This window comes from Manihot esculenta, chromosome 6, assembly GCF_001659605.2.
Source record: "Manihot esculenta cultivar AM560-2 chromosome 6, M.esculenta_v8, whole genome shotgun sequence".
In the NCBI taxonomy this organism is placed as follows: Eukaryota; Viridiplantae; Streptophyta; class Magnoliopsida; order Malpighiales; family Euphorbiaceae; genus Manihot; species Manihot esculenta.
In genome coordinates, this window is record NC_035166.2 from 24453286 (window position 1) to 24474607 (window position 21322).

General features: G+C 34.3%; 4 protein-coding genes across 13 annotated transcripts; 3 read left to right on the forward strand and 1 right to left on the reverse strand.

The window, feature by feature from the left end:
• Positions 1 to 187: 187 nt before the first annotated feature.
• Positions 188 to 6149, forward strand: LOC110617449 (probable UDP-N-acetylglucosamine--peptide N-acetylglucosaminyltransferase SPINDLY). The gene is made up of 11 exons (XM_021760215.2): positions 188 to 518; positions 746 to 965; positions 1080 to 1172; positions 1255 to 1356; positions 1471 to 1638; positions 1723 to 1811; positions 2608 to 2729; positions 2887 to 3068; positions 3334 to 3618; positions 5342 to 5489; positions 5581 to 6149. Exons 1-11 carry the CDS (start codon positions 316 to 318, stop codon positions 5928 to 5930), a joined length of 1962 nt encoding a protein of 653 aa, XP_021615907.1. The 5' UTR covers positions 188 to 315; the 3' UTR covers positions 5931 to 6149.
• Positions 6150 to 8159: 2010 nt separating this feature from the next.
• On the forward strand, positions 8160 to 9414 carry LOC110618068. The gene has a single exon (XM_021761094.2). The coding sequence runs from the start codon at positions 8507 to 8509 to the stop codon at positions 9293 to 9295; it is 789 nt and encodes a 262-aa protein (XP_021616786.1). The 5' UTR covers positions 8160 to 8506; the 3' UTR covers positions 9296 to 9414.
• A 2554-nt stretch (positions 9415 to 11968) lies between these two features.
• Positions 11969 to 16197, reverse strand: LOC110617688 (CBBY-like protein). 2 transcript variants are annotated; one of them, XM_021760643.2, is made up of 8 exons: positions 15760 to 16196; positions 15299 to 15369; positions 14919 to 15077; positions 14214 to 14280; positions 13297 to 13392; positions 12975 to 13021; positions 12584 to 12664; positions 11969 to 12224 (listed from the first exon to the last, which is right to left on the reverse strand). In XM_021760643.2, the coding sequence occupies exons 1-8, from the start codon at positions 16075 to 16077 to the stop codon at positions 12101 to 12103; spliced, it is 963 nt and encodes a 320-aa protein (XP_021616335.1). In that variant the 5' UTR covers positions 16078 to 16196; the 3' UTR covers positions 11969 to 12100. The 2 variants fall into 2 exon arrangements, with proteins under 2 accessions (XP_021616335.1, XP_021616336.1); XM_021760644.2 differs by lacking the exon at positions 14919 to 15077 and having other exon boundaries at positions 15760 to 16197.
• A 546-nt stretch (positions 16198 to 16743) lies between these two features.
• On the forward strand, positions 16744 to 20238 carry LOC110617588 (DNA-(apurinic or apyrimidinic site) endonuclease). Of its 9 annotated transcripts, none has more exons than XM_043957600.1 (4): positions 16754 to 18104; positions 18715 to 18840; positions 19006 to 19233; positions 19802 to 20238. In XM_043957600.1, exons 2-4 carry the CDS (start codon positions 18721 to 18723, stop codon positions 19997 to 19999), a joined length of 546 nt encoding a protein of 181 aa, XP_043813535.1. In that variant the 5' UTR covers positions 16754 to 18104; positions 18715 to 18720; the 3' UTR covers positions 20000 to 20238. The 9 variants fall into 9 exon arrangements, 5 of the variants coding, with proteins under 5 accessions (XP_043813538.1, XP_043813535.1, XP_043813536.1 ...); XM_043957601.1 differs by having other exon boundaries at positions 16754 to 17102; XM_043957602.1 differs by having other exon boundaries at positions 16755 to 17062.
• The last annotated feature ends 1084 nt before the right edge of the window (positions 20239 to 21322 follow it).

The following is a 21322-nucleotide window of genomic DNA, read 5'->3' on the forward strand; positions in this document are numbered from 1 at the left end:
TTTTTCTATCAATTTTATTTGTTAAATATTGTAGAAAAATTGAAATATTTTAAATAAAAAAAATAATTAATAAATACCGAGAGATAATAAGTTTTGTCATATAAAAAAATAGAAATAAAGTAGTAAACAGTTTTTCTAATACTATATAGTAAATTTTCTTAAATTCAAACGGCCTAACTTGAAGCCCATCCCAATATGCGTTACCGGTATTGCCACAATGGAAAAACCTAAACGACCCAAATGCCCTGGTTTCTTCGGGGCATCATCACTCGACTTCTCGTCCAGTCTATAACTCTCAGTTTCCAACGCTAGAAAATGTCTGAACCAGAGCTCCAACTGCAGGCCTCGCCTGTGCCTGTTAAAACAGAACTCCATACCCTTGACGACTCTATGGAAGAGACCTCCACCTCCAAGACGCCCCTGCCTTCCAAGGTCGTCGTTTTGGCTGACCTTAACGCCAATCCTCCTGAAACTGACGCCACCGATTCTTGCCACCTGTCAGCCCCAGACCTCACGAGGTCATCTTTTCTGTTAGCTTTCGCTTCTCTCCTTTTAATTTTTCAATTCTTTGAGATTTTTTTTATCAATTCTTTACCTATTTTATTTCAATTTCTTTTATTTTTCATATCTAGAGTGTTTTTTGGTTGCTCAGAGAACTATTGAAGAGTAGTATTAGTGCTTAATTTTTTATGTTCAAGTGCTCTAATTTCCTTTGTGCTGAGCATAAAGATTTAGTGTCATATAGGTTAACCAATGATGAAAGTCAAGATAAAAGTAGTAACTTGACATGCAAAGACGGGGATACTGTCGAAGTTGAAGGTAAAAGATTGACCAAATTGGGGAAATGCCGATCAAGAATTAGTAAGGTAGACGCCTCTCTTGATTATGGACCTGACACGGATGCTGATCAACCTGGTCAAGGTCCTAGCTCTTCTCGTGAAGAAAAAGTCAGCAGCCTTAAAACTGTCAGTACCACCTCTTTGTCATTTGGTGCTTAATTCTTTTATCAAGAAAATGTTTGGGCTTGGTTCTTTACATGTGTACTCCATGAACTTGATCCCTTTGACACAAAATTTTAGGGTCTGGTTCATGTTGCAAGGAAGATGCCAAAAAATGCTCATGCACATTTTATACTTGGTCTAATGTATCAAAGGTTGGGTCAACCCCAGAAGGTAGATTTGTTAGACTTGCTAACGTCCTTTGTTTGGTTGATATGTGTGATTTTGTTACATTTGATACGGGAAATTCTTTTAGGCAGTTTTTGCTTATGAGAAGGCAGAAGAGATCTTGCTGCAATGTGAGGCTGAGGTAGCTAGGCCAGAGTTGCTTTCACTAGTTCAAATTCACCATGCTCAGGTGCAATAAAATATCTTGTTTTTTGCCATCTTTTTTGTTCTATTCTTGGATTTCACATATTGTAGAATGCTAGTAGTTGCTAATTTCACAACATGTGAGTCATCAATTATGCAGTGTATTCTCCGTGAAAATTCTGCTGATAATAGTTTGGACAAAGAACTTGAAGCTGAAGAGCTTGAGGAAATCCTTTCCAGATTAAAGGAGTCAATGCAATCAGATATAAGACAAGCAGCTGTTTGGAACACACTGGGCTTGATACTTCTTAAATCTGGTCGTGTGCAGGTATAAGGATAATGCTATTTTGTTGTCTATTACAGTGATTTTCAATTTTTATGATCTGACATGGACTACAACTTTTCTTTCTAGAGTGCCATTTCAGTTTTGTCATCTTTGTTGGCAATTGACCCTTACAACTATGATTGCCTTGGAAACCTTGGAATTGCATATCTTCAAAGGTAAGACACTAACTTTCACATTCAAGATGTCTCTTGATTAGAGTTTGCAAAAGTGTTGTGAGGTAAGTGAAGCAACAGTGGGATCATGGAAGAGAAAAGGAAAGAACAGAAAAAAAAAGTACTATGGTTGTTGTAAACAAAAGCGAGAACTAGAAACCATCTGAATCTGTCAAACAGGTGATTTTGTGTATATTTTACATGATGTAAACATTATAGCTTGCACTTATGAAATGTAAAACGTCTCATACTGATTAATGTTGTTTTCTTAAACAATTTTCCAAATTGTAAACTTCTGAGCAATATGGGACATTTTGAAGTGCCTTTACCTTCTCTTTGAAAGATTTCAAGCATATTATTTCTGCTGAATTTTTCTCTCATGAAAGCATCTCTTTATTTGGGCTCATAGTAACTAATGATTGTTGTAGATATCAGTAAGTTCTTTCAGCAAATTGACTTCTATTTGATACAGTTATAAAATTTGTGCATGGGCTTTCTTATGTGATAATTTATAAATCTTATATTTTTATTACTGTCTTTTTAGTTTTCCTTCTGATAATAATTGAATTAAATTAATTTGTTTTATTTTGATATTTTTTTTTATAGGAATTACTCATTAATGTTATTATGGTTAGTCTTGTATGGGTTGCCTTGCTAGCAGTATACTTATGGATGTTTGGATCACCTTTTAGCATTGCAACTTGTACAGCGAGGAATTCATTGCATGATGATGGTTTGGGTAATATTCCTCGAGATTTCAACCAGTAGATCATAACTTATTTCTTAATTGATCTTGCAGTGGAAATTTGGAGCTATCAGCAAAATGTTTTCAGGATTTGATCCTTAAAGACCAAAATCATCCTGCTGCCTTTGTTAACTATGCTGCTTTTCTTCTTTGTAAATATGGTTCAGTTGTTGCAGGTAAGATGTTGGTGAGTTCGGCTCATGAATTTTCAACTATATTGACCTCTGACATGCGTTCTTTACTTGATTAATCTTTTAATATGGTATCACTTGTTAATCATGGAATATAGTAAAGGAACTTGCATGACTACAGCTATCCTTACTAAATTCTTAGGTGCTGGATCAAGTGCTGGTGAAGGTGCTTCTTTAGATCAGATTGAAGCTGTCAATGTTGCTAAGGAGTGTTTGCTTGCAGCATTAAAAGTTGATCCAAAAGCAGCGCATATATGGGCAACTCTTGCTAATGCATATTACTTGACTGGTGACCATAGAAGTTCCAGCAAGTGCTTGGAGAAGGTGCTCATGGTTCATTGCTACAGTCATTTATTGCTTCTTTTGTTGAGGTTGTTCATTGGTTTCCTTGATCTTTTGATGGGAAAATCTTTCTTTGCTTTTTTGGCAATGAACAATAGAAAATTTCCTTTTACGTTTTATATTTTGCATGGAAACATGCATTCTACTTTTTGCTGTTCTATATTTGGTATGGAACCATGGATTCTACTTTCTGACCTTTGTGATCAAGCTGACGTAGTTTTCTTTTGATGTGTTTGTTTCTCTCCAGGCAGCAAAATTGGAGCCCAACTGTATGTCTACTCGATATGCTGTAGCAGTTCACCGAATCAAGGTTGCTGAAAGATCTCAAGATCCCAGTGAACAGCTTTCCTGGGCTGGAAATGAAATGGCTTCAATCTTGAGAGAAGGAGATTCTGTTCCAATTGAACTTCCCATTGCTTGGGCAGGACTTGGCATGGTGCACAAGGCCCAACATGAGATTGCAGCAGCATTTGAAACGGAAAAGGATGAGTTGACGGATGTTGAAGAGTGTGCTCTCTACAGTTTAAAGCAGGTAATTTTGGTGGAGAGAGAGTGGCTGGCTGTTTCCAGACGTAGTTTCTCATTTTCTTTTAAAATAATCAAATTGGAATATGATTTGAAACTTCTATTGTTCTGCCATTCATGTATGGGACATACAAAACTACTCATTCTCATCTTGCTTGAATTTAAGGTTTAATGTTTTTCCCTGAATAGGATTGTTATGTTTTGATAAAATTTTGGGTTTCATTTGAGTTATTGTCAATTGTTTTTACTATTTTAGTTTGATAAAGTCATGCAGCTGCTTAGCATCTTTTTTAACAAAAGAAAACAAAGAATACACACTATTCTTGACCTAGTGTTATTAAAGGCGCCAAAAGGACCAAGAGAAAAAAGGCGAGGCGAGGCCTTCAATGTGATTGAAGGCGCCAAAACCTGCCAAGCGAGGCCTCATGCAAGAGGAGAGCGACTTTCTTTGCTTGGCTCGAGGCATGAAGCTAGGGAAAAAGGCGAGGCGAGGCCTTCAATGCTATTGAAGGCGCCAAAACGTGCCAAGCGAGACCTCATGCAAGAGGAGAGCGGCTTTCTTTGCTTGGCTCGAGGCATGAGGCTAGGCGAGGCATGAGGCTAGGCGAGACATCGCCTCTTGAAAATAATATGCACGACTTTTTTTTCTTTCTTTTTAAAGATTAAATCCTAATTCGTATTTCCTTTTGAAACAGCTGATTGAAGAACTAAATTTTAGGTATTAATTAGAGAATATATCCCTATATATATATATATATCTTAACTAAATAGGAAAGAAATAATATAATATCAACAATAGGAAAGAAATAATATAATATCTACATTGTTGACTTCCAATATTCAAGTTTATTCCAATATTGAAAAATATTACATATTTATATATAAGTATGCCTATAATTCAGCTAACTAATTAGGAATATATATCCTTATAATTATGCTAACTAATTTACTAATTAAGAAGGATTTAATACAATATCTATACATATATATCTATACATTACTCATACATATATTATATATACACACATATATATGTATGTATATATATAAGTATAGCTCCACACTTCAAAAAGGTATCACTTTGCCTCTCGCCTAAGGCGGTAGGGGAAGAAGGATTTAATACAATATCTATACATATATATCTATACATTATACATACATATAGAGTGTGTGTGTGTGTGTGTCTATATATATATATATATAATTATCATACATGCATATAGTGTGTGTGTATATATATATATATATATGTAAGTATCGCGCCGCACTTCAAAAAGGTGTCACTTTGTCTCTCGTCTAATACATATAGTGTGTGTGTGTGTGTATATATATATATAAGTATCGCGCCGCACTTCAAAAAGGTGTCACTTTGCCTCTCGTCTAAGGTAGTAGGGAACCCTATCACCTTACCACTGCATGTTGCCTTAATAACATTGTCTTAACGAGTTCTAGAGTTGAATTATTATTCTCCAATGCTTGCAAATTGTTTATGGTGGGTTTTCTTTTCTCTATATCTCTTGATATTTTACTCTATTGCCTGTCAACAAATACTTTAAACAGGAAGAGGGAAAATATAATCATCTTTTGGATCGGGTTCATAAGTGTCATGTTTTTATCATGGCTTCTGAATTAAAGAATTACTTATTGTCTTCCAGTTATTGATTGATAGCATATAAAACCTAGTTTTCATGTTTAATTTGCACATGTTCTTTAATGTGCATGTGAATTAGGCAATAGCGGAGGACCCAGATGATGGGGTGCAGTGGCACCAACTTGGCTTGCATTATCTCTGTTCTCGACAGTTTGAAGTAGCACAAAAGTACCTCAAGGTTGCAGTCTCTCGATTTAAAGAATGCAGCTACGCATGGTCAAATCTTGGTGAGTGCAGATTCATGACCATCCATTTCTTGTACTTTTGGTGGTTAACAATTTTTTCAGAATTTTCCTTATGGTCATTCATATGCTCTAGGTATCTCACTTCAATTATCAGAGGAATCATTACAAGCTGAAGATGTTTATAAGCAGGCTTTGGCATTTGCAGCATCTGAACAAGCACACACAATATTTTCCAATCTTGGAAATCTCTATCGGCAGCAAAAGCAATACGAACGAGCCAAGGCAATGTTTACCAAGTCTCTGGAACTCCAGCCTGGCTATGCTCCTGCATACAACAATCTTGGTCTTGTATTTGTCGCAGAAGGTCGATGGGAGGAAGCCAAGTTCTGCTTTGACAGAGCTCTTCAGACGGATCCTTTGCTGGATGCGGCCAAGTCCAACCTGATTAAAGCAGTGGCCATGTCTAGATTGTGTGCAGGTTAGTCTCGTCTCTCCAACAGGAGTCTACTGTATAAACAAGTCTGGACCGAGGTAGGTAGCTTTTTTTCAGCCCTGAAATAAGGGTCATGAATTATGTATATCATTTGCTTAGAAGTAAATTTTCTTCATGAAAGTTATTTCTCACTCTATCACAAATGCATAATTTTGAAATGGGAACACTATTCATGACGGTTTAAATATGAAGATGCAAATTTTGTTGGACATCTTCTATTGCTGAGCCTCCCCAGAGGCCATTCTAGCACTGAACTGACCAACCAGTCCTTTTGAATCTTTACTGTTCCTGGAACTTCCAAGTTGTTTAAACCATATGAAGAAAGTACGTACTTTTATGCCTTGTTAATGATACCTGAAGAATACATATATCGACTGCTTAATGTAGGGTGTTGATCTTTGAAGGATCTACAAGGTAGATAATCAATGGATGAGTCCAAATAGAGCTGGCTGGTGGTCCTGTAATTCCTTTTGTTGAAAAATATACATCTGCTTGTCGTGTTCTTTGCAATTGAAGTGTTCATCTGAAAATGTACGATTCCGTTTCCAGAATTAACAGAGAGGTAAGGACATAAAAGATATGGCCATAGTGTTTCAAGTGACTGCAAATGAAACAGGCAAATGCTTCAAGCGACAACAGAGTGCTCTACGACATTCTTCAACCAGCTCAGCTCTGAATAAAATTCAATAACGTAAATTCTTCTCTTAGAAATTCCAATGGGTTTTACCATTATACTTAATAAATTTCAAAATAAACAGTCAAAAAATTTGTTAACAATTTGCACTTCAAACTATATTTGTTGAATTAATTATACCTCATCATTATCAATGGCCATTAAAATTAACATATATTATTAACTGCTCTAACGATAAGGTGCAACTGTTAAAAAAAAAAAAACTTTTAAGGTATTGCAAATTTATCATTATTTTATTTACCCTTTTTTTAAATTTTTACTTCTTTTTCTTTTATCATTAAAACCTGCTTAAGAGTAACGAGATTAAGATTAAACTCAATGAGCTTGAATAAACTAAGCGTTCTAGGCCTTAAAATTATCATATGATTATAACTTTTTTATTCTTTTTATTTTCAATTTTTTTACAATATTTTTTTTTTCTTTCATTCACAAAAAATAAAAATAAGAGAATAATAAATGAAATATATTATTTTTATGTCTCCATTTATTTTTTTTAAATTACATTTTTTATCATCTCCTTTTTATATTCTCTTACTTTCAATATATGAAAAAAAAAACGTTTTCAAAAAAATGAAAAGATTTTAGTATTAATTTAAATATAAATGTTTAGTTATAAAAAAATTAATAAATTTCTATATTATTAATGTTTTCAAAACTTTAATTATAAAAGGGTGATTGTTATATTATTAAAATTTTAAATTATCTATTATTAATGGAATTATAATACTTTTAATATTATTCATTTTATTTAAAAATTAAAATGAATGATGGAAAGGAAAAAATATTTTTAATTATTTTCTTTAACTTTTAAATAAAAATAACAAAATAATAGCAAAATTAATTTTCTTGTAAAAAATTGAAAATAAGAAGAAAAAAAAAAGGATAAATTTATAATTTTTAGAAAAACAGTTAGAAAGATCTCTAAATTTTACTATTTTCACAATTGTACCTTAAATATTTATTTTTTTTTTTAACGATTCTAATCTGTGTTGGAAATGATTAAGTATTAATAAATTTTGATAATGATAGAGTATAATTAATTCAACAGTGATAATTTGAGGTATAGTTATTGAGAAAGAAAATTTAGAGTGCAAATTATAAGAATAAATATAAACTTGATATTTTTTCTTTCTTACAATTATTTTTTGGAAATTTATATTTATAGCGTCTAAAATATGTCCATGCATTTATAACAAGATTGATATTTGGAATACTCAATATATTCTAATAAAACTATAAAATCAATATATTACATAAACCATATAATAATTAAAAATTAGATATAACTCAAACTATCTTACAATAATAAATTTAGTTTAGTGATAGGTACATTTTCGTTTCTCTAAGAGATTTCAAATTCTATTCTCACAATATCCGATGAACGTTTAAAAAAAAAATTCAAAGTATCTTTAATTAGGATATATATAGTAATGAGTTTTGTTATCTCTATTAATTAACACCCTCTGTACTTTGATTATATTTAGAAATATTTGATAATAATTAATTAAAAATAATTCTTTTTTTAAATAGTTAAATACTAATCAGTGGTGGACTAGTGTCTTTTGAGACTGAGTCCCCAATTTTACTACTATTATGTAACGCATGGGACAAAATGGACTGCATTTATTTTTAAAAATTTGTTATTGGTTGGTAACCGTTAGAAACTACTGAGCCAAAAGCTTCCTTCCTTCCAGTATCATATACATTCCAAAAGTAATTATCCAAAACCCAAACATAAAAATGTGAGAGGCCAGGCCATTTGCACACCACCATCTACTCTTCTTCTCAAACACTACACTGCAACCACCTTCTCTCCCACGTCACAACCATTCAAAGACTACCGTCCAACACCCAATAGCAACACATGCAGAGATGAACATCTCCATTCCAAAACTCTCTCTCATTCTCAGGCCCTTCCTTCTCTCTCTCTTTCTCTCTGTTTCAGCCCTCACTTTCATAGCTTCCCTAACTCCCCACCACCGCAGAATAACTGTCACTTCCCAACAGCCTACCAAAACGCCGCCCATCTCTGTCGCTAACTCCACTGGAGACCTCCGCATCCGACCCGGATATTCCTCTTACAATGCATACATCCAGCACCAACTCAACAAGAGCCTCAACCCCAAACTCCGCCAAATTTGGAAAACCCGCGATTGGGACCGTAAAGTTCGCGTCTTTGCCCAGTTTTTTGACTCCTTAAGGCAAAGGAACCACTTATTCAACACTTCAAAGGCCCTATCCATCGGAGCACGTGTCGGGCAGGAGGTGGAGGCGCTGAGACGCATCGGTGTCTCCGACTCCATCGGAATGGACCTGGTGCCGTGTCCGCCACTGGTGGTGAAAGGAGACTTCCATGCACAGCCGTTCGAGAACGAAACTTACGATTTTGAGTTCTCAAACGTATTTGACCACGCTCTGTATCCATGGAAATTTATTGGGGAGATCGAACGGACGTTAAAGGGAGGGGGTGTATGCGTTCTACACGTGGCGTTATCGCGACGGGCAGATAAGTACTCGGCGAATGATTTGTACAGTGTGAGGCCATTGGTGGAGCTGTTCAAGGAGTCGGAGTTGGTAGAGGTAAAGAAGGTGGATGGTTTTGGGCTGGACACCGAGGTGGTCTTTAGGAAAAAGCGAAAGAGCAATCTGCGGGTTGATTGATTTTTACCTTTCCTTAAATTATTATTATTTATTTGTTCTCTCCCTGTTTTTAGTTGAACACATGAATAAGTATTATTGGGTTTTATTTGTTGATAAATGATTATCATGTGCTTGCCACTTCAATCGAACACCTAAGCTTTACATGCAATACCAACTTCTCAACTAACTGATCATCAAAACGGTTAATTTGTCTTAATGGATCTGAACTACACAAATCTAGATTACCCGGATACCAACTAATTCATATATATCGAATTAACATTATAAAAAAAAAATCAAGAATTGCTGAATTTTGATTTAATATACAACGGAAAAAGAAAAGCCTTCACACTATCTAAACTCTAAATCTAAGGCTAAAAGAGAAAATAATGAGCTGTGTCTAAAAAGGAGTGAAATTGAAATAATTTTGCTAACCCTAATTTAGACAAACAGGAGCACGTCTACCACTTTATAGGAGTAAGAGTAGGCAGCGGCTTAAAGTATGGTCATCCAAATTATTTCAAAACACAATATTTACACATAATAACGTTGGTAGAAGTAAAAAATGTGTTAATATACATATTGCTTTTTTTTTTATGAATTTTATTTATCCCATAATTTATAAATTGCAATAAAATGCAATTATTTTTCTATTGAGATAAACCCATTATAAACATGGTAGTGGAAAATCTCATTATTTTTATTTTTTTAAATTGAAAAATCTCGTTATTACTCAAACAAATAAAATCACAAATGTAATAATTAAAATAAGTTTTTCTATGTTTCATTAGGTGAGTAAAGTTCCTTCAATATATACGTTGACTAGAGAAATGGAGTACAACAAAAGATTTGATAATATTATCTACATTTATTTTTATTTTGTCAATAAAATATAAATCAGTTACATGTATTATTTTTATTTTGAGATAAACCCATTATAAGCATGATAGTGGAAAATTTTATTATTTTTATTTTTTTAAAATTAAAAAACCGCATTATTACTCAAATAAACATGAAATATATATATGTTTGTATATTTGTTCATAGGTCAAATCACAAATGTAATAATTAGAATAAATTTTTCTAGGTTTTATTAGTTAGTAAAATTCCTTAAATACGTTTGACTTGACTGCAAAGATTTGATAATATTATCTATATTTCTTCCTTTCCTCGTAAGAATTTAAATTCATTCATTTGAAACTATTTATATTATAAAAAAATGATTTAAATAAATTCTTAATAAATTCATTTTTTAAATTAAAAATAAGTAATTTCTTTTGTAGATATGATATTGATAAGAAAACAATTGAATATTGAATTGTTGAAAAATTATTAATTTGATAAAAAAGAATTAAAAAATTAGTTCTCACAATGCATGCATATAACGCATTTTAATATACAATATTTTATAATTTCTTTTTTTTAAATGAAAATTGAGAATTGAGAAATAAAATTTAAAATTTTTTAAATTTATTTAAATGCACGTACCATTAAATTAAATTTGTGAATACAATATTTTATAAATTTAAAAGCTAAATAGAAAATATATGTATATAAATACCAATTTATTTATAAATAAAAATGAAATCCACCGAATTAATAAATATACAGTGGTATTGAAGAGGGTGAGGATAAGAGACAAAACAAAGCAGTTGAGAAAGTTGCATGATTTGTAGTATTACTGGGGATGGGGATGGGGATGGGGACCCCTGATATTTATAGCCTCAGCCCCTTAATTGCTTATGCAAGCTTACTGCTCACCATTGTAATAAGAGAACATCAAATATATAATTGAAAGTGCCCATTAGAATTATTCAAATTCTGTCCATAATTAGATAGACAGATAGATAGAGATGTGGATAAGAACAATGCGTATATGGCTACGAAAAGGATAAGAAAAGTAATGCATCACTCTTCTTGTGTCTAAAACCCCACTATTCCATACAATGGGACGATCTTTTTTTCCCTTTGTTATTATGAAATTAATTAAAATATGATTTTCTCTCTTAATTTATTTAATTTACACTATTAATTACATTTAATATTAAAGTGTAGCTATACCATCATCGTCCAAATATATGAAAATGTAGAGAGAGTTTCCCTTTTTAGAAAGGGAGATAAGGACTGGTGTCGGGGCCAGTTCGCTACTCCTCTTTATTAACTCCTCCACCTAAATTCCTTCATATTTGAGATTTTAAATGCATAACTTCAAAGCTCCAGCTGCATTTCCTGTTAAATTAAAGGACCACCTCCAGTTCAGACATGGCATATGATATGTCCTACCGTCGCATGTTCTCCAAACACTACCATTCATTCTTAGAGGCAGCCATCAACATCATCACAAAATTCCACTCTGCCCATGTCCTTTCACTAGTTTCATTTTATAAAAACTTGGGTGCTACTGCTACCTGATTAATGTTAGCGTTAACTTTAGTTTTGTTTTCTTCATTGTTTTTCGCCTTTCCATTTCTAAAATGGGCATCTTTCTTAACAACGCTTCACGGGTTTTGTACCTCACAAGCTGCAAGCTACCGCTATCCGTAATAACTATCTATTATATCTAACCGTTAAATCCAACAGAACCATAGAATACTTGAGAACACCATAATGAAATTGGGAATAAAAAGATCTTTGATCTTTGTTTAGCTTCTTGTTCACAGAGAGAGATTTATTTCTTAGAAAAAGGCAAGGATATACCTACAAAATGAAATTATAGTAGTGCATTATTTCGTTTCAGAATTCAAAACTGGGCTACACAATAAATAAAGATTTGAAGCATACAAACAGAACCAAGAGGAATTGCCACAGTTAAGAGAATAACATGATCTAGCTGACATATTTCTTTTCAAGAAGGCTTCCACAGAATGCTAAATCAAAACGCTCTTCCGGTGGATCTCCAATGCAATCAAACACTGCATCTGCATTTAAGAAGTCCTCATCCGCTGTGTATCTGTAAACCAATATTAAGATTAATATCTGAATGTCCTGGAAAAATTTTAACTCATATATCTTACCAATCATGGAAACATGTCAAACAATGAGATTATTGTGGGTTTAAATTTACTGGTTGAAGATGTGAGGAAGGTGAATCCTTAAGGGAAGGTTTCAGATCCAGAGTGCTCACTAGAAATGTTTTTCTCATTTGCTTAATTGTAAAAGAAAGAGGCTTTCAAAAAATCAAGGCAATTCCTTCTCAAAACATTAAACTGATCTATTCAAGCTTTTCATGATAAGCATACTCTCTAATGAAATTCCTACAAAAAGTAAGAGGCTTAAGTAGTCTGCTTATACAGTAGAAGAGTAACATACCCACTCCTTGTTACTATGCACTTCATTCCAGCAGCTTTGGCAGCTGCAAGACCAATGGCACTGTCCTCCACCACTACACAACTGCAGAAATGAAGAATAAGCATTTTTTTCTCTTAATAATTGACACTTGTTATCTCTCAATCTTTGCAAACTAAAGAATAGAAGTATAAGTTACAGAACAATACATAAACCCAATCAAACAGCAGGACAATTCAAAAGTATATATGAACTAGCAGGACACTTGAACTTGGCATGACCTGGTTGATTTGTCTCAAACAACAACTCATGCTTCAGGGGCATATATTGATCCCTTGCAATTTCGTTTAATGGCATAACCTCAATGAAACATGATCTTATTGCCTATTATGACATAAAATATGTCAATTCATACCTTGAAGGATCGACACCCAGAGTGTTTGCTGCTAACGTGTAAATGGCCTGTTAGGAACAATCAAACATCTTAGTGATCAGCGGCACAGCACATGAACTCATTCTGAGTGAAGAGTAAAAGAATATTCATAACAGCAACTTGAAAACTGAATTTTCTTTTTCAGTTTCAGTACTAACTGAAATGAGGTGGACTCAACAGATCTTCGAATATGTATCATGATAAAACTCCCATTAGGAGATGACCATATAGATTGTATGATGAACTTGTGGCTGCAGTCAAATAAAAGAAACATCAAAAGGTATCACTTCCTTATAAAGCATACCGGGTCAGGCTTTTTACGAGCAACCACATCTCCTGCAAATACCTTGATCTTCTCTGCTCTCTCAGGTCCCAGCAAACATGAAACTATTGTAGATACCTGAATCAAACATATAGTTTAGTAACCAAAGTGAGAGATGGATTCAAGTGTTAGCAGCAATAAAAATCAACAATTCACTAACATAACCACAACAACAAGCAATTTAAGTTCAGAGCAAAGAAATTTGAACAATGTGAAAGCTAACACAGAAAAAAATGACTTCATATCAAATTAAAGCCCCAGAGTCACTTGTCATTCTTAAAAATATTAAAAATACAGTTCATCAGAGATTTAAATCATAGATATGGCTGTTATCACACATTACAGTGGTCATTTTGTAACAGACTGTTACACCTGTTATTTTCAAATATATTTTGCAACAGTAATTGCAACATATTGGGGTGCCAAAAAAATGTACATGATGACTGTGAAGTTACATAACACCCATTATTTAAAACCTGCCATGCATTAAGCAAGAATTTGGTTTTAATGAATCTTAGACCTGCAATATTTTAGCATTTTTCCAGATTTTGTTGAATCTCACATCTGTAACGTGGCCGACTTGAACACTCCTACCCTCAGCTAGTTTTTTGGGATGTTAGTCCTAACCTAAATTTAACATAGTACCAGAGTCTTCCCATCGATATTGGACCTCCCCTAAATAATATTTCAGGCTCCAATATGTTCTGGGTGTTAGAGGTATATTGAATTTCACATCAATTTGAGATAGGCTAATGTCTTAAAACGCTTTGTGCATTCTTCCTTTGAGCTAGTTTTTAAGTGAGTTAGATCTGATTCAAATTTAAGAGAAATCTAGTACAGCTTATCCTCAATAATGTTTAAAAATTACATAAAGAATAGTGGAACCTGATTGTGCATACCGCCTTCTCAACGGAAGTGCTGCAGACAGCAACTTTGACTCCTTTTCCCAAAGCCTGATCAATCAGCCTGTAAAATTTGAAAAGAAAATGGTCTGATTTTCGTTGGACTATATATATATTTGTAGAACAGATAATTGATACAGGGAAAGCTAAAAATTTTTTGCATGATTGTAGCTTCTCATTTATAAATGTCAATAGTAACCCTGTAGCTTGAAGAGGAATCCAACTGAAAAGCCCGTACAATCATGTTTTTGGCTATTATTAGCTTCAACTGTGACTCAGAAGTGGGAGATGCTGCTCTGCTCATCAACTCAAAGATTGAGTACAGCAATATTTTTATGAAGCAAAGGGGGTCAATCTCTTTCTGTCAATGGTAAGAATGTGAAAAACCAAACTACATTAAGTGGATAATTTCATTAATAATGACTTGAAAGGAAATGCTAGTTATTAATTGATTCATTCACAAGGATTAGAATATGTTGGATTCCGATAAATGGAATTATTTATTCAGCTAGCAACTGTTATTGTAAAGTTTTTAGAAGAATAATAATCTACGAGCCAGGTTCTAGCCCCTGTTAAATTTTTCTCAAACTGTTCTATATCAAGTCTTAATAACTGCCAAAAGATATATATGCAGTAATTTGAGAAAAAAAAAAGAATATATTAAATGTCAATAGAGAAGCAAAAGATCAGGTGGTGACCAACTTTTCAACGCCTGGCCGAAGAGGTAACAATTTCTTCTCAATAAGGGCCATAAACAACTCTGTCTTTCGCTTATGAAGTGAAGCTATGAATTCTTTTCTTTCTTCTTCACTCTTTGGAGCCTTTTCTGGCCAACCAGTCTGGTTAAAGTAGGCCGTCATCCTAAATACAAGAATCAACTAAAAACCAATTCAATCATGCATAATTAAAACGTCCTAGTTCAGACTTCAAAAGCATACATATTGGAGAAATAAAATGAATACTACAGCATATGCCTGTGTTCACAATGTTAAGATTTCACAAGATACATACTCGAGAAAACAAGTGTATATATGTGTGTGTATGGTATACATTCTCACATATATATTGAGGGGAAATGTTACCTTTCTTTTCCACCTCCGATTTTGAGCAACACGCCATACAACTCCACATCCCATGTAACCCCCAGTTCTTTCTGTGAAACCAATCATAAGTTGACATCTGTTTCTAGTTCAATACAAGTAAAGCAAAAATTTCTCACCGCAGTACACAAACGCACAGATATATTTAAAAAAGTATATTGCAGGACCATACTTCCCTCTTTTTTCCATTTACTTGCTGCTAAAATTATACTGGTCAAGTAATTCAATTAGTGAAACGTGATCTAAAAGGTAAAACGAAACCTCCAAAACCACATTCACCAAACCCCCAAGAAATGCAAAGCCCTCTCTCAAAAATTTTGCACATATGTCAAATTCTCCGCTAATTCAATGGCAAAAGACAACCAAACAACGGGCAACGAGCAACGCACAAACAAATTACAAAATCAAACAATGCAATGAAGAGAATGGAAATATCTAATTACTTCATTGAAAGTATCGTTGAAGGAAACCCTGTGACCATCTTTCTCAGTATCAACAAGCACGCCATCGCAGTCGAAGAGAAGAGCTGAAGGAAGAACAGAAGAAGCAGGAGCTAAGCAAGTAACCCCAATAGAAGTGCTTATCTGGGTACTGGATTTTGATCTCAGTGTCCTGTGAGCACATACTTTTGCACCAAACAAAGTAGATGATAAGTTGGTTTGGTGGGATTTGATTGGAGTCTTCGTTTGAGAGGAGAAAGATGCTGAAGAAATGGAAGAAGAAACTGCAGAAAAGGAAAGAGAGATGGTCATTGATGCCATAGGAGTCTCTCTTCCTTCTTCCGATTAGACTGTTTTTCCGTTGTTAACGGAACTTATCCTTTAACGTAAGGGGCAAAAGTGCACCGGAGCGCGTCTCATAATCTATTGGTGGATTGAGTCTGTGGCTAATTTCATATATGTGGCTCGCTTGATTTCCTATCCCCATACTGTAGGAAATTATAAATTTATTTATTTATTTTTTTATCACCATATTTGTTTTATTGATTTTTTATACATTTAATTGAAATTTTTAATTTATTAAACAGATACAAACATTGTGTTTGGATAGATAAAGGAAAATAATAAAATAATAATAATAATTAGGAGGGAAAATAATCTACCGTGATTGTATTTGGTTAGGGAGGAGGAAAATAATGGAAGGAAACTTGCTTTTTGAATAATAAATTTTTTTTTTTTTAAATCAGAGATTTGGGGAGTCGAACCTCATACCTTTCAGGTCTAATCTCAGACCTCTCAGGTCTATCAGAATACACTTTCCACCAGACTAAGTTTCGAAGTATTTTTGAATAATAAAATTATAATTCTATTTTAAAATTTTAAAAAATAACCTATGAAATATAGAAGTATTTTAATTTTTAAAAAAATTTCCTTTTATTTTCACTTTCTCTTAATTTCAGGATAAAATAATAGATGAAATATGAATGTTAAGGAAAATAAATTTATTTTGCCCTCTAATTTTCCTTTCCATCTTATCGTCCCTCAATCCCAAAAAAAACATAAGACGGCATAAGACAGGTTGTTGTGGGCCCAAATTCAATGTACAATTGGTAACATCTGCGAGATTAGCTCGGTCTGCAAAAGAGCCCACGCTCTCTGGGAAACAAGGAGATGGTGAAAAGAGGGAGATGATCTGCAGCAGAAGGGAACGATGAGAGCAAGAAAGAGCTATTGAAGTTTATTGCATGGAACACTAAGACATAACTTGTCTTTTTCGAGTCAAGAACAAGTAGCCTGACTTCTCTAGGTTTGTTTCTAATTATGACCCTGATGTCATTTCCATACAGGTACCTCCCATTCTCTCACTGTCCCCCATATCCTTTGATTTATAAGAATCCAATTTGTTATGCTGCTCAACTGGAAGTGGGTATTTCATGATCGACCATGAACATAAGATTTTGTGCTTAATCGCAACTTCGTGATGGGTATTTAATGTCGAAGCAAGTAATGCGATAGGATGTTAGATAGTATCTATTTCGGTTGTGCGCTTGAATTTGCGACCTCACTTACCTGTTTGTTCAATCCCTCCTCCCCCGGGCCTGCATTTGAAAGAAAAAAGTAATATGATTTTCTGTGAAGCACAAAGAAGGAATTGAAACCAGGTCGACTGGGGAGTCAAAACACTAACCAGAGCATGCACTTCCTGTTGCTGCTGCTTATTTTATAATTTTTAGTTTTCCCTTTTTACTTAATATCAAGCTCGGAGGAAGGAGTATAAGTGTGTCAATTGAACTGCCTTTGATATACCGCAATATTTTTTTTAACATGAATGCAGTTTCTGCATGTTGGAGACAAATGGAACACAAGATTTTGCGTGGTCCACGCTTACAGTTTAGTTGCTTGAGTTTCCTAAAATTGAGTTGTTCTTAGATACAATAAGGAGCATAGTCTAGTGTTGGCTTAAAGGGGATTGTAACACATTCTGACACCTTAACGCCTACTCTTTAAAGGTGAAATTTTTTAATATCTCTTTTTTGTTTCTTGGTTTGAAAGGTTCCACATGATTCACACTCAGGTAACTGGGTCTGTATCCAACAACTGGTTTTTCGTAGTGGTGAACTTTCATTGCAAAGTGGAATAAGTGTTCATTCATTCAGATTGAGTCACTACATGGGGCCGGGGTTGGCTATGCTTGAGAAATAATCATGAAACATAAGTTTATGTCCAAGATACAGAGGAATCATGATGAATAAATAACTTTTTCTTTAACGGAGTCAAGGAACTTTACATTACAGGATTTTATTTTTCTCTGCTCTCTGCTGGGTCATGGGTCTCCTTTTTTGGTTCAGGTATGGTTTGTTTGTGATCTTAAAACTCTTTACCGCACAATGTTATTCATATTTATTAGCGTACATTGTGTCACATCAATTCTAGTTGTCAGCTTAGTTAATGTAGGTAAATATGTGAACTTCATCTAATAGCACAATAATGGTAGGAAGGACTGCTGCTAGCTCAAAGGGTGCGCCAAAAATCCTAGAAGAGTTGAAAGATGACATGATCTCTTCCTGTGAGGAAAATAGGAAATTTTGTTCTTATTGTTGTGCATGAGATAATTTTTGAAGATCATGACCTATTGTGTGAATTAAAAATTCTTAACGCTATTTTCAGAGAAGTGGTTTCGGATTAAGGTTTAGTTGTTGTTCTTGTTGTATATTTGGAGAAGTGGTAAGTAGGAAAAAGGAAAATATTGATGGAAAATAAAGAGAAGAAAACATATCTCCCTCCATTGTTTAGATGGAACAACAGAACAGAATAAGTCGTGGAAAGCTTTTGACGTTACAAGTTTGACTTTTTCTTTTAAGATAAACTATTATTAATAGAAGGCAAATAAAACTCAAATTAAAATTCCATGCAACTAATTTGTTTATAACATATCATAATTTTCATCAAATCATGCAGATATTGATGCGTGCTTCTTCCGGTCCCCATTTGGAAATTATTGCTTTTGGTAGTCCTTTGCAGAATCAAAGTCTGCAGGGACTGCATTGTTATCTGTTAGTGAAGAAGTGTCTTCAACCAATAAAAGTATCCTTTTCTCGCAGTAGAACTGGTAGTTTGGTCAAATTTACTACTTTGCATGCACTTTGTATGAAATATTTCTCATTTAGGGAAAAGGAATTTCATTCTTCTTAATTTGTTTCATAACTGCTTTATTTGATGAAATATGCATCATGTTTCTTACCCTCTCAGATTTTCATCGGAGGTGACAATCACTTTACTAGCTTCAAACATGAGCCAGATGGCTGGGTTATTTTAGCTGAATTTGAGACACTCTGTTTATTGAATACATATGCACCAAACCATGGCTGGAAAGAGGAGGAGAACTCATTTCAAAGGAGAAGAAAATGGCACAGAAGGATGCTAAAGTTTGTTGTGCAATTATCAGATGAGCCTCTTATATGGTGTGGTGATCTTATGGTAGGTTTGTATTTCCCCTCTTGGTAGGTTAGTGTTTCCCCTCTTCTTTATCTTTATTTCATTTGAAGTGAGGAAGAGATTATGTTGTACCACTTTCAATTGTTAACATGACATTCTACTTTTTTGTCTTGCTTCATTTTGTCTATTTAGTAGAGTCCAGGGAACCCATTATCTATGAGATCTGTTGATGAACCTTCTATTAATTTAAGTGAACATGTATGCATGCATGTTTGTTGTTTGAACTCAATGAAGAAAGGTAATGCTTACTGGTTAGTATTTACTTCAGCTTGTTGCCAACACCATGAGTAGATGGTTTGATTTTGGCCCCATGTGCCCATCTTTTAATTCAAGAAACTGAAGATGGTCATTGATAAAATTCAAAGGAAAGAAAAGAAAATGCGGCACACTAACTTAATGGAAAACTGTTCTGGCAATAAGATCTGCTTTATGTACATAATTTAATGTATGTATGAAATACATGTTATGAATAACTATATTATGATATGACCATTGATGTTTTGTGATAACGAAAATTTATTCTGCTATATTGGCATTTACTTTGTCATAGGTATCAAGGGAAAGGATGGAAATTGATTATTCCATGGTTCTCAAAGATAGGATTATTTCATGCAAGGTGCATGGGCAAGGAATTGAATTACAAGGTTCTTCTTTTTTCCCTTTTCCCTTGTGCCGTGCTAATTCTTTATACTGGGGAATAGAGGTTAGGGAACCCTTTTATCTTCCATTTAATGAATTGAGCAAATGAGGCCTTGATATAGTGTCAGAAGACTGAAGGCTATGGCACTAGGAACCAAGCTGTATACTTTCGACCTTAAACTCCTCTATCTGGTAACGAGAAAAGTCCAAATTAATGAATTGAAAACAGAATAGCACAGCGAGGGGAATCTTCCATCTATTCTCCATTGTTCTTAAACTTTGTAATGACTTGTGGTTCATATTATTTTCCTGATCTTAAAACACTTGAAAGGATGTAGTTCGTGTTAAGTGTTCTTGCTTACTGAAATGGGTCCAACCATCTGCGCACCTTTGATCAGCATGCAACAAATCCATAATTTGCATTGTTCTAGTCTTCACTGCACCGATTCATGTCAATTCTTAATAATCAGCCTCTGCTAAAGCTCGTTATAGAAGCATATCCACCTTGCAGTAAATGCGATTTAAATGAATAAATCAAATGCAAGAAAGCGAAAGCTAAAAGAAAAGGGGGATGGATCTATGAATGCTTGCATTGTTTTGTGCCTGTTCTTAAGTCGTTTCTTACTGCATATATAGAAGTTTAGCCATCTTAGTGATCTTGGATTCTTGTTATGGCCTAAATTGTGGAGAACAACTATGTTGATATTGGGTAAAAAAGGAGGGGTACTTGCTCATGATTCTAGTGATGGAATCTCAATATTATAAAATCTTCATTCAAGTTTGTTGCTTTTGCATGCTTTGCTATAAACTATTTAATTCACATGCATGCAATATAATAAAAATAATCATAATAATTGATAACCGCTGGATTTCTCCGCCCCGATCAGGGACCAAGCCCTCGATCACAGCCCATCACTCGGAGGCCCACACGACCCCAGTACAAATAGGTCCAGCCCGTTCGAACCTTGATACAGGATCCATATGGATTTCTCAACCAGGCCGGCTCAGCCCTCACTGCTTCTCAGGCTGATCCTCTTTAGGCTCAGTCTTATTCCTATCTCCCGGCCTAGCCCGGAATCGAGAAGAAGGCCCCACCTTCAGCCTTGTAGACCCATCCACACACACGGAGGAAATCAGGGGCCGTTACGCATGAGACAAGTACCGGATATTTCGTTACGCATGAGACAGGTACCGGATATTTCGTACAATCGTATCAATACGGCAAAGACAGGTGATCCAATGATAATTAAGCCGTTGCACATCACTGGCAGACGATGAAAACAAATAAATGGAGAATGACCCTCCCTAAGCTCTAAGTTTGATCCTCCTCTAAGCTCTAAGTTTTTCAATATTCCAAAAAATCTCTGTAAAATCCTATTATTTCTGAATCTCATATCATCAATAATTACTTTACTCAACAGTAATAAAAAAT